The 12,974-nt window shown below is 46.1% G+C and overlaps 1 protein-coding gene across 1 annotated transcript in view; it reads left to right on the top strand.

The window, feature by feature from the left end:
* The window catches only part of PFAS (phosphoribosylformylglycinamidine synthase), a 60,981-nt gene that overhangs the window by 38,621 nt on the left and 9,386 nt on the right, over positions 1-12,974 (top strand). Inside the window, exons 26-29 of the mRNA XM_083378788.1 lie at positions 622-736; positions 2,587-2,745; positions 2,850-3,002; positions 5,419-5,738. Coding sequence (XP_083234914.1) covers positions 622-736; positions 2,587-2,745; positions 2,850-3,002; positions 5,419-5,738 — 747 coding nt within the window. The remainder of the gene's footprint in view (positions 1-621; positions 737-2,586; positions 2,746-2,849; positions 3,003-5,418; positions 5,739-12,974) is intronic.

The following is a 12,974-nucleotide window of genomic DNA, read 5'->3' as shown; positions in this document are numbered from 1 at the left end:
AAGAATAGAGTAGAATAGAATAGTATAGGGAATTTAGGATAGAATAGAATAGAATAGAATAGGGAATTTAGGATAGGATAGAATAGAATAGAATAGAATAGAATAGAATAGAATAGAATAGAATAGAATAGAATAGAATAGAATAGAATAGAATAGGACCTTGGAGGTCTTCTAGTCCAACCGCCCTTATACCATTTGGCTGTCCAGTCTCTTCTTAAAAACCTCCAGCGCTGGAGCATTCACAACTTCTAGAGGCGGGTTGTTCCACTGGTTAATTGTTCTAACTGTCAAGAAATCTCTTTGTTCTAGGTTGCTTCTCTCCTTGGTTAGCTTCCATCCATTGCTTCTGGTCCTGCCCTCAGGACAAGAAGAGGTTTCGCTTCTCATCCAAGAAGCTTTTGAAGATCTGAAGAAGCTTCTTGGATGAGAAGCAAAAGGTCTTCAAGGAAAAAACAAAAAAAAAACCCCACACACCTCTGGGATTGGGCATCTCCAGTTGGCCAAGAGCTGCAGATTTCTGACGGCAAATTGTTATCTAAAATCCTTCTCACTGACTATCTGGGTCCTCCCTTAAGAGCCTTTGATGTATTCTATTCTCCATTTGGGGGATTGTCCCTACAGGTTTGGGACCTGACCATGCAAGATCTGTGCTCGGGCAAAATGACCTTAGATTCCTTCCGTGGCTTGGTGTTTGTTGGAGGCTTCAGTTATGCAGACGTTCTAGGCTCTGCCAAAGGTGGGTCCTTTTTCCCCTCTAGCAGGAATGGGAAATTATCAACTTGGTTGCACTGGGGTAGCGCTGTGATAAATATTGCAAATGAAAGTGTGCCCTGCTGGGTTTCTTCTCTGTCTATCTGTCCCATAGGACAGGGGTCCCCAACCTGTGGGCCATGGCTCACTACCGCTCCGTGGCCTATTCGCAACTGGTCACTTAAGTCAGGGCTTTTCAACCAGGGGTACGGGTACCACCTGTGGTATGTTGGCACCTGGCAGGTGGTACACGATCATTCTAGCAAAGTGGTAGCAGGGGAGGGGAATGAGCTGAACCGGTGGCAGCACCGCACAAGCCTGAGCGAGAGATGGCTGGAGCTGCAGGGCTGTCAGGGCTCAGCGGAAGTGCCAGGATCAGCGTCTCTTCAGGGCTGTCAAGGCTCAGTGGAAGCGCCAGCTAGAGCTCGGTGCTGATCCTGGCGCTTCTGAGCCCAGAAGAAGCGCCGATCAGCTGGAATGTTGCAGCATCTCCAGGGTCTTGTGATTTACATTCAGATGCTTGGCAACTGATTTATATTTATGATAATCACAGTGTCCCAGGGTCATGTGAAGCGACCAAAACGTGCTGCAACCACCCAGCAGAGGGGGGGGGGAGAATAAAAACCAAACACCCTCCACCCCACCCACGCTGCCAATCCTCAACAGAAATGCTCACAACTATGAAAGTGAAATTTTCTAAGTCGAGGACTACTTGTACTTCATCACTTTTTTCCTTTTTTGGGGTGGGGTCATCACGTTTTTGACACCTTGCTAGGCAACTGGTAGTACTCGGATGTTGCCATATCCTAAAAGTGGTACAATGGGTGAAAAGGTTGAAAAGCCCTGACTTAAGTCGCTGGCTAGTGCACACACATTTGTGGGTGCTCGCGGCCCCATTCGCGTGAGCGTCGCAGGCGGTTGTGGCCTCACACGAGCGTCATGGGTGCTCTTGGCCCCACCCGAGTGAGCAACTGGTGCTCGTATGTGCGCACATACCTGCCCCTCCCACACAACCATCCCCTCTTTCCTCCCGCCAATCCAAAAAGGTTGGAGAACTCTGCCGTAGGAGAACCATCTTCAGCTTGAAGAGGTGGACTTCAGCTCTCAGAATTCTGAGTAATCACCTTACGACCCACAATGGACCAGTAGGAATAACCTTGAGGAACCAGGGGAAGAGATGAGGCCTAGGAGAGAATCAGATAAGAGAGTCAGGAGCCTTCGGTGGCTTAAAGGCCAGAAGAAGCTGAGGAAGGACCCACCTTAATGGATCAATCTGTTAAAGTGGTGGTGGGAAGTTTCTCCTTTCAGACTTGCAACGTTCTGCCAATGCAGCCTTAACAATAAAGTAATAAACGTGATAAAATTATCAAAGATGGAGTATTCCAAGATGGAGAGGATAGCACGTGTCAGTACAGGAGGTGGGGGATGGGTTCTCCTGGAGCCAGCCAGCCCCATGCTTGTGTGGGGTGTCCCCTGCGCAAGGCTACACAGCCAAGTTTGGACCCCTTTGCGGAAGGGCAAGAGACTGGGGGCTTTCCTCACCTCTGCGGGGCAAGATGTTCCGCAGCGCAGGGGTGGTGGCAGAGGAGGACCTTTTCCTTGACCCCACCAGTTAAAATTCTTTTGATTGACAGGGTCCGTAAGCACGCCTTCCTTGCCTGAACAAGTGGGACGGGCTGATGTGATAGGGTGAAGTAGGTAATCTGGCCCTGAAGCGCACACATCTGGAGGACATCTGATGGAGGATGAGCTTGCAGGTGTTTGGGGCGACACCTCTTGGTGTTAGAGGCAAAGCCACTGTCTCTTAAGTTCTGACTTCACTGTCTCTGATTACAGGCTGGGCAGCTTCAGTGACCTTTAACCCCACAGCCCGGGCCCAGTTCCAAGCGTTCCACCAGCGTAAAGACACGTTCAGCTTGGGTGTCTGCAACGGCTGCCAGCTCATGGCGCTGCTGGGTTGGGTAGGAGCCGAGACCTCCGAAGCCAAAGACCTTGGTAAGCCAGCTCACCCTTCCCGACGTTCCCTTGCTACCAGCATCTCTACATCAGAGATACGTGAGAAAGGCTCCTTTCAATCTCTTTGACTTTGTCTTCCCTAGATGGGTCCATTCAACCTGGATTGCTGCTGAGTCCCAATAACTCTGGCCGGTTTGAGTCGCGTTTTGTGAATTTGGGGATTGAGGAAAGTCCAGCCCTGATGCTGCGAGGCATGGCAGGATGTACTCTGGGCATCTGGGTAGCCCACGGAGAAGGTAATTGAAATACAGAGTACAGGGAACATCCTCCCTTTTTTAATTTTTTCCCCAGGCCTGAATAGAATAGAATAGAATAGAATAGAATAGAATAGAATAGAATAGAATAGAATAGAATAGAATAGAATAGAATAGAATAGAATAGAATAGAATAGAATAGAATAGAATAGAATAGAATAGAATAGAATCTTAACTGAAATAAGAGTAGAATAGAATAGAATAGAATAGAATAGAATAGAATAGAATAGAATAGAATAGAATAGAATCTTAATTAAAATAAAAATAGAGAATAGAATAGAATAGAATCTTAATTGAAATAAGAGTAGAGTAGAGTAGAATAGAATAGAATAGAATCAACTGAAATAAGAATACAGTAGAGTAGAGTAGAATAGAATAGAATAGAATCTTAAAATAAGAATAGAGTAGAATAGAATAGAATCTTAATTGAAATAAGAATAGAATAGAGTAGAATAGAATAGAATAGAATCTTAATTGAATTAAGAGTAGAGTAGAATAGAATAGAATCTTAATTGAAATAAGAATAGAGTAGAATAGAATAGAATAGAATAGAATCTTAATTGAAATAAGAATAGAGTAGAGTAGAATAGAATCTTAACTGAAATAAAAATACAGTAGAGTAGAATAGAATAGAATAGAATCTTAACTGAAATTTATTTATTTATTTATTTATTTACATTTATATACCGCCCTTTCCCTGAGGACTCAGGGCGGTTTACAGGGAATTAAAAAATCCACCATACAAAAGTTAAAAACCAAATTAAAAAATATTAAATTGACCCTGTACACTTAAAACCCCAATTAAAAATTTCTCCTCATAAGAGTAGAATAGAATAGAATAGAATAGAATAGAATAGAATAGAATAGAATAGAATAGAATAGAATAGAATAGAATAGAATAGAATAGAATAGAATAATAAATTTTATTGTCACTTTAAATGTATGGCCTAAAAATTTGGAACAGAACAGAATAGATAGAATAGAACAAAATAGAACAATAACTTTATTGTCACTTTAAATGTACACTAATCAGCATACCTTAAAATGAGATTCCATTACATACAGCTCTTAAAGGGTAACCACTTCCAATATACACTGCATAAACATGACAAAAATACATAAATAAAATTAAATTATGCATATACCCACATATGTGGCCCAGAGAAACAACACAGTCTAGAGTTTGGATGTATACATGTATAGGGCGAGTAAAACAAATCTTGCGAATTTACCACACAAATGGCATAAGGAACAAAGCTATTACAGAATCTGGTAGTCCTGCTATAAATACTTCGAAACCTCCTCCCAGAGGGGAGCAACACAAACAGACCGTGAAGTAGGTGTGTGTGGGGTCTCTAACAATGCTTCGAGCTCTAAGCACATATAAGCGCTTATCAGCAGTGTCCTGAATAACTGGAAGTGATCTTCCTATAACTCTCTACATGGACCTTCTATCTGAGGCAGTTCAATAAACGATGTCTAATTTTACAACTTTTTCACCCTCGCCGTGCTGGTTAAGAAAATCACTGCAGCTATTAAGTGAACTAGGAAGTTGTTAAGTGAGTCACACAGTTGTTAAGCAAGTCTAGCTTCTCCTATTCATTTTGCTTGTCGGAAGGCGGCCAGGGAGGTGGCGAATGACTCCTGGGCAATGCAACTGTCTTAAATGTACCCCAGTTGCCAAATGCCCTGATTTTGATCACATGACAGTAGGGGGAATATTGCAACGGTCATAAGTGTGAGGAGTGGTCATAAGTCACTTTTTTCCAGTGGTGTTGTCATTTCAGATGGTCGCTAAAGCAGTGGTTGTAAGTCAAGGACTATCTGTATTGAGGGTTCGTTCCCCAAGCTTGTGGGTTGGTTTCCGAACATTTCGTTACCAGGCCGGGTAACATCTTCAGTGGAGTTTAAGGGATGTCAGTATCGGTTATTCTTCTGTTTATAAGGGCTTCAGGTGTGGGTGTGTCAAGGGAGGGTCTTGTGATGGGTCAGGTGAGAGAGAGTTTTGTGATGGGGAGTTTATATCAGGTCAGGACCTCCCCATCTGAAGACCCATCCCACTGATGACTCAGAACTGACCCCTCACAGACCCTCCCTTAACACACCCACCCCTGAAGCCCTTATAAACAAAAGAAGTTAGAATACAAGAGTTGGAAGGGACCTTGTAGGTCATCTAGTCCAACCCAAGAACACTGACATCCCCCTCAAACTCCGCTGAAGATGTTACCTAGCCTGGTAACAAGACGTTCGGAAACCAACCCACAAAAGCTCGGAGAACAAACCTTCACCCGCATCCTACACCCGAGCTACAGATAGTCCCCACGATCGCCACCTGCACAATTGGGCAACAGGGATCTGTTTTCACAACAAGCCCTTTTTTCTTCCTGATCCCAAATAGGTCGGATGCGGTTCAGCTCGTCTGAAGTCCTGGCTCGGATACGCTCCTCCCGGCTGGCCCCGCTCCGCTACGTGGACGACCAGGGGCTGCCCACGGAGGAGTACCCCCTCAACCCGAACGGGTCCCCCCTTGGCATTGCCGGTGTCTGCTCTCCTGACGGGCGTCACTTAGCCATGATGCCTCACCCGGAGCGATGTGTCCTACCCTGGCAGTGGCCTTGGATGCCGGCCTCCTGGCGCCAGTCTATGAAAGTCTCGCCCTGGCTGCGCATGTTCCAGAACGCCTGCGAGTGGTGCTTGCGTTATCCAGAGGGACAGCCTTGACCCTGGTTCATCCTGACGGTTTCTTCGCTTAAGTGCTTGCATTCCCAATACTGAGCCACCACTTGCAAGTCATCCGAGATGATCCCCAAAGATCTGACCAGAAAGCCTAAAACACTGTTCTGTCTTTTCTGCCTGGGCTCCTTTCCCAAGGTCACCCTAAACCCGGTTACTGAACTCACCAGCATCCAGAAATCATAGTTATGGACCGAACACAGATTAACCAGGTTGACATGGTGCAAAATGAAACTGCTACGTGCTCCTTTCCTAAGGTCACCTTAAACCCGGTTACTGAACTCGCCAGCATCCAGAAATCATAGTTATGGACCGAACACAGATTAACCAGGTTGACATGATGCAACATGAAATTGCTATGTGTTCCTTTCCCCAAGTCACGCTAAACCCGGTTGCTGAACTAACCAGCCTCCAGAAATCACAGTTACGGACCAAACACAGATTAACCAGGTTGACATGGTGCAAAATGAAACTGCTACGCGCTCCTTTCCTAAGGTCACCTTAAACCCGGTTACTGAACTCGCCAGCATCCAGAAATCATAGTTATGGACCGAACACAGATTAACCAGGTTGACATGATGCAACATGAAATTGCTATGTGTTCCTTTCCCCAAGTCACGCTAAACCCGGTTACTGAACTAACCAGCCTCCAGAAATCACAGTTACGGACCAAACCCAGATTAACCAGGTTGACATGGTGCAAAATGAAACTGCTACGTGCTCCTTTCCTAAGGTCACCTTAAACCCGGTTACTGAACTCGCCAGCATCCAGAAATCATAGTTATGGACCGAACACAGATTAACCAGGTTGACATGATGCAACATGAAATTGCTATGTGTTCCTTTCCCCAAGTCACGCTAAACCCGGTTGCTGAACTAACCAGCCTCCAGAAATCACAGTTACGGACCAAACACAGATTAACCAGGTTGACATGGTGCAAAATGAAATTGCTACGCGCTCCTTTCCTAAGGTCACCCTAAACCTGGTTACTGAACTCACCAGCATCCAGAAATCATAGTTATGGACCGAACAGAGATTAACCAGGTTGACATGATGCAACATGAAATTGCTCTGTGCTGCTCTGTGCTGCTCTCTGCGTGGGACCAGTGCGTTTTCCAAAGTGCCAATAAATAAATGCCAAATAATTCTTTAAAAGGTGTCTGTTCTGTGCGGCTTATGTTTGGAGTCAGCGATATAAATGTATTCAATACATTTTGGCTGGAACAAAAAGCAGGAATAACAACAACAAAAAAATCACACGATACAGGTAGTCCTTGACTTATGGCCACAATTGAGCCCATTGTTCCTGTTGCCGAGTGAGAGATTTGTTAAGTGAGTTTTGCCCCATTTTATGACCTTCAGTGCCATAGTTGTTAACTGAATCCCGGTAGTTGTTAAGTTAGTCACACGGTTGTTAAGTGAATCTGGCTCCCCCATTTGACTTTGCTTGTTGGAAGTTCACAAAAGGTGATCACGTGACCCCGGGACACAGCAACCGTCATGAATGCGAAACAGTTGCCAAGCATCTGAGATATGATCACATGACCATGGGGATGCTGCAAAGGTCATAAGTGAAAAATGGTCGTAAGTCCCGTTTTTTTTCAGGGAACGGTCGCTAAACGAACTATTGCAGCCTTTGGATCAGCCCAGCTGAGAACGATGTTAGGTGGGGTTCTAACTAAAAAAAAGAAAACATTTATTTATTAAATTTATTGTCCACCCATCTTACCGCAGGGTAATTTTGAGGGCCTTACCATATTTATTTATTTATTTATTTTATTTTATTACATTTATATACCACCCTTTCCCGGAGGACTCAGGGCGGTTTACAGGGTAATTAAAAACCAAAATACAAAAGTTAAAAAACCAAGTTTTAAAAAAAATTAAATTTATCCCTGTATAAGTAAAAAACCCCAGTTAAAATAAAATTAATCCTCAGCCTGGGCCAGAGAGCTCGAAGAGCCAGGTCTTCAGGCCCCGGCGGAATGAACGGAGGTCGGGGGCAGTCCTCAGCTCCACGGGCAGCTGGTTCCAAAAGGCAGGCGCCCCCACTGAGAAGGCCCTACCCCTGGGTGTCACCCGCCGGCAATCTCTTACCGGTGCACCCTGAGAAGACCCTCCCTGTGGGAGCGCACTGGACGAAGGGAGCTTGATGCCGGCAGCAGGTGTTCCCTCAGATATCCCGGACCCAAGCCATGTAGGGCTTTATAGGTCATCACCAGCACCTTGAATTTCACCCGGAGGGCAACCGGAAGCCAATGCAGCTCGTGGAGTAGAGGTGTTACATGGGAGTATCGGGAGACCCCCATCACAACTCTCGCGGCCGCATTCTGCACCAGTTGAAGCCTCCGAGTGGTCCTCAAGGGCAGCCCCATGTAGAGAGCGTTGCAGTAGTCCAAACGGGAGGTCACGAGCGCATGAGTGACTGTGCGTAGGGCATCTCGGTCCAGATAGGGTCGAAAGAGATAACGCTACAGAAATAAAATGCTACAAAATTGCAAAAATTATTAAACCAGATAGGATGGTTGGAGATAACAAAACCCTCAAAAAATCTCCTGTCCTTGCCAATGGAAGAAAACTTGAAATTATCTTATGCTTATCCTAGTTTGCTTGTAAAAATCACTTAGTAAATTGTGGTAATAATGGCCTCTTGTGTCAACCTCTAGACATCGTCCCCAAATGAAGCCATTAATGCAAGGGCCAATGGTCCAGTTGGCGGATCCAGAAAAAAGAAACCCCTGGGACATTAGTTTACCAAGAGCATGAAACTTTACTGAATAAACTATATTGGCACAGACAGAGCAAAACCAGCTCTGGGTTTCCCGCGCAAAAGCTAGCATAGTTAATTTCCCCCTGTGGGGAAATTACGTCCCATTACGTCCGCCAACCACTTCTGTTCGTTTTGTTATGAGAACCTGCTCGATGTGTTCCTTGGGTTGGGGGTCTCACGGGAACAGACGATGCTCAGATGCATTTGCCCCCACCCTTGCATTGCATCCCCCTCCTCCTTTTTCTTTGTCCCATTGCATCAGTCCTGAGAGCGAACCGATTCAACGGATGACATTTCGAGGGGAAACTCAAAATCATGTGCAATTTCATAAGTTTAGGATCTGGGATCCCCCAACGGCTTCCCCTTGTCAAAAATCTCATCATAGAAATTAAAGGCGGGTTCCGTTAGCATAATGGGAAATACAGAAGTAAAAGGCACGGTTCTAATTTCGTGCTTAATGCTCTTAATTTTCTAGCCAATCTGTAAAACAGGGACAAAGTGACTTCAAATTTGATAATTCACAGCTTTCCCTAGAAGACCATATAGTAGCTGTGACTAGGGGGGCCTTCGCCCAGGTCCGCCTGGTGCGCCAGTTGCGGCCCTATCTAGACCGGGATGCCTTACGTACGGTCACTCATGCGCTCGTGACCTCTCGTCTTGACTACTGCAACGCTCTCTACATGGGGCTACCCTTGAAGACCACTCGGAGGCTCCAACTGGTACAGAATGCAGCCCGCGAGAGTTTCCCGACACTCCCATGTCACACCTTTGCTCCGCGAGCTGCATTGGCCTCCAGTTGTCTTCCGAGGGAGGTTCAAGGTGTTAGTAATGACCTACAAAGCCCTACATGGCATGGGTCCGGAATACCTTGGGGAGCACCTGCGGCCGGCGTCAACTTCCCTCCGCCCAGTACGCTCCCACAGAGAGGGCCTCCTCAGGGTGCCACCGGTCAAAGAATGCCGACTGGTGGCCCCCAGAGGGAGGGCGTTCTCTGTGGGCGCACCAGATTTATGGAACCATCTTCCGGTCGAGCTCCGGATGGCGCCTGATCTCCGCTCCTTCCGGCGCGATCTTAAAACCCACCTTTTTGAACAAGCCGGCCTGACCTGATGGGATGGGGTTGGGTTTTATAAATTGGTCTTAACTTTTAATCTGTACTAATTTATTACGGGCATCGCTGTTTAATTACTTTTTAATAATTTTTAATTTTTGTACCTTGTTTTTTATTATGTATTGCCCTGTTCACCGCCCTGAGTCCTTCGGGAGAAGGGCGGTATACAAATTAAATTAATAAATAAAATAAATAAATAAATAAATAAATAAATAATAAAGATTGTCAAAAGAATCATTTTTCCGGTAGTAAGTTATGACAGTGGAAAAAAAAATCGAATCTGCAAGTCGTGGATTGGGAAATCATAAAACATATAATCGTAATACTGGAAAGGACCTTGGAGGTCTTCCAGTCCAGGGGTCCCCAACCTATGTTCTGAGGCCTGGTACCGGCCCGTTGGCCCGGGAATAGCCAGCGAGCCTCAGCCCACTCGTGGTAGCAGCGCCACGGAGGCACTAGCGGCCCCATTTGCACATGCATGGTGATGCTAGCACCACTGTCAGCATCGCGGGTGTGCACGGCTTGGCGCATGCGCATGGCCCGTTTGCGCATGCGCACAGGTGTCAGTGCGCGCACCATGGGTGCGTGTGCTTCAGTTGTGCATGCGTGTGTTGTGCTAGGACCACTGCTGCGCACCTGCCCGTTTGCACATGCAGACGGGTGTCAGTGCGCGCGCCATGGGTGCGTGTGCTTCAGTTGTGCATGCCTGTGTGCTAGCACCGCCGTTGTGCACCTGCCCATTTGGTCATGCGTGCACGGGGCATGCGCACACAGATTTCCCTGCTGCCTCCTTCCAGGCTGCCAAGCCGAAAGGTTTGGGAACTCTGTTCTAGTCCAACCTCGTGCACAAGTCAGGACCCCTTAGGTCAGGGGTCGGCAACCTCGGCTCTTTTATGACTCGTGGACTTCAACTCCCAGAATTCCTGAGCCAGCTATGCTGGCTCAGGAATTCTGGGAGTTGAAGTCCACGAGTCATAAAAGAGCCGAGGTTGCCGACCCCTGCCTTAGGTCATCCCTATCAAATGGTTGTCCAGTCTATTTTTGAAAAACCTCCAGTGATGGAGCACCCACAACTCCAAGAGGCAAGCTATTCCATTAATTACAGGCGGTCCTCGATTTATGACCGCAAAACGGAGCCCAACGTTCCTGTTCTTAAGCGAGAGAGACATTTATCGAATGTTTGCCCCATTTTACAATCTTTCCTGCCACGCTTTTGCAATCTTTTTTTGCCCCATCTTACAATCTGTCTTGTCAATGTCAGTCGTAAGTCAAGGGGCGACCCATACTCTACCGCAGACTTGGGAATTCTGGGAGCTGAAATCCACCCCTCTTTAAAAAAAAGTTGCAGAAGTTGAGGAACATTGCCCTAAAAGTTGATTTTCTGGAATCTTGGTGCTTTCTTTTTTGTGAACTGGCCTACCTTGCAGGGTGGACCTACTATAGCAGGGGTAGGCAACCTTGGCTCTTTTATGACTCGTGGACTTCAACTCCCAGAATTCCTGAGCCAGCCATGCTAAGGGGAAAGGGAGAGGTTTCCAAGCTGAGCCAGGCTGGCTCAGGAATTCTGGGAGTTGAAGTCCATGAGTCATAAAAGAGCCAAGGTTGCCTACCCTTGTACTATAGGTTTAAAAAAAGCTTGTCGGTTCCTAGATGATAATAGACATTTACTTAGGCAGTTTTTAACTTTCACCTCGAAATTTTACCAGATCTAATGTTCTGATACCTATTTTTCAAATAAAAAAAAAGCTTACATTACGTGTGGCCGGTTAGCTCAGTTGGTTAGAGCGTGGTGCTAATAACGCCAAGGTCGCGGGTTCGATCCCCGTACGGGCCAATATAATTTTTATTCAGAGAAAAATATAATCAGAGGACGGAATCCCCAGTTTAAAATACGTTCACACGTGTTGTAGTGAATAACCCTCTTGAGTTGTAGGATGGGGAACTCCTCGTGGCCGCCACAAACAAGTAAAGCAACCGCTAAAAGCTACGATTTAAAAACAGCAAAGTTACTTTTTCTTAATTTCTTACGGTCCTGGGGATGGGGGTCTCCCCCACCTCCCCTGCCCCTTTTCGATTAGCTTCCTTGCAATTGCATCGCATCCCCCTTCGGTTACGGGGAACTTCGACGATTCACACAATCTCTGCTTCAAACGGCCGGCCCCGCGTGTCTCGCGCGCGCGCGCGCGCACACCTGCGAGTTTCTTGAACGGAAAGAGGGGTCGTGTGAATGCAAGCCATCGGGACGTCAAAGTAAAACGCCCCCCTCCCCTCTCTCCCCGTGTTTTGCAAGAATTAGTTGCCGCGATTGCAAAAAAATAAAAATAAAATAAAAATAAAATGCTTTGCAAAGATTCCGCGTGGGAGAGTGGAACAAGGTCCCGGGGCAGTCACATAATATTGATTGATTGATTGATTGATTGATTGATTGATTGATTGATTGATTGATTGATTGATTGGACTTATATGCCGCCCTATCTCCCGAAGGACTCAGGGCAGCTAACAACAGTAACATATAATAAATACAGAAGTTAAGATAAAAATTAAAATTAAAGGCCTCTGTACAATTAAAATTAAAATTAAAATAAATTAAAAGTTAAGAGTTAAAAATTAAAATCATAATTAAAATCCCTGTCAGTCCAGGTCAGCCACGTGTCACTGTGAACCAGGTGCCACACGGAGGGTTTCCCCCCCTCAACTCGAGCAAACTCGAGGATAGAAATACCGTTAGAAAAAATGGGATTTCTGTTCCGTTTCAAGCAAATAAAAAAACCCACGAGCTGGTTCCACTGGGGCTTGAACCCAGGACCTTCTGCGTGTAAAGCAGACGTGATAACCACTACACTATGGAACCCGCCGTAGAAAACAGCTTCCCTGATCTTGTATATTATTTATTTATTTATTCGGTTTATATATAGCGGGGCTTTCTGCTTGAGAAAACAAAACCAAAAAATGAAAAAAAAAAAAGAATGACGGCTTCGTTTGGGCAAAACGGGGCGATCTCCTCAAATGCGTTACAAAGAAACGCGCAGAAGCCCTTTTGCAACGATTCCCACATGAAAAAGAAATACGCGGAAGCGAGAAAGCGTCGGCGACGAGGTGGCCGAGTGGTTAAGGCGATGGACTGCTAATCCATTGTGCTCTGCACGCGTGGGTTCGAATCCCACCTTCGTCGACGAGTTTTATTTTCTTTTAGCAAAAGCAACCGAAATGCTCCTTTCCCCACCCCCCAGCCGCAAAAAGTCGGTGCTCTCACGTACAACTCGCATCGCTCGACAGATCGGCTTTGCAGATCTACGACACTCGCGGCCCCCTCCCCCAACCCCAACCAACAGCGAATCC

The sequence above is a fragment of the Vipera ursinii genome (assembly GCF_947247035.1).
Source record: "Vipera ursinii genome assembly, chromosome: Z".
Lineage (NCBI taxonomy): Eukaryota > Metazoa > Chordata > Lepidosauria > Squamata > Viperidae > Vipera > Vipera ursinii.
This window is presented reverse-complemented; position numbering and strand designations above follow the sequence as displayed.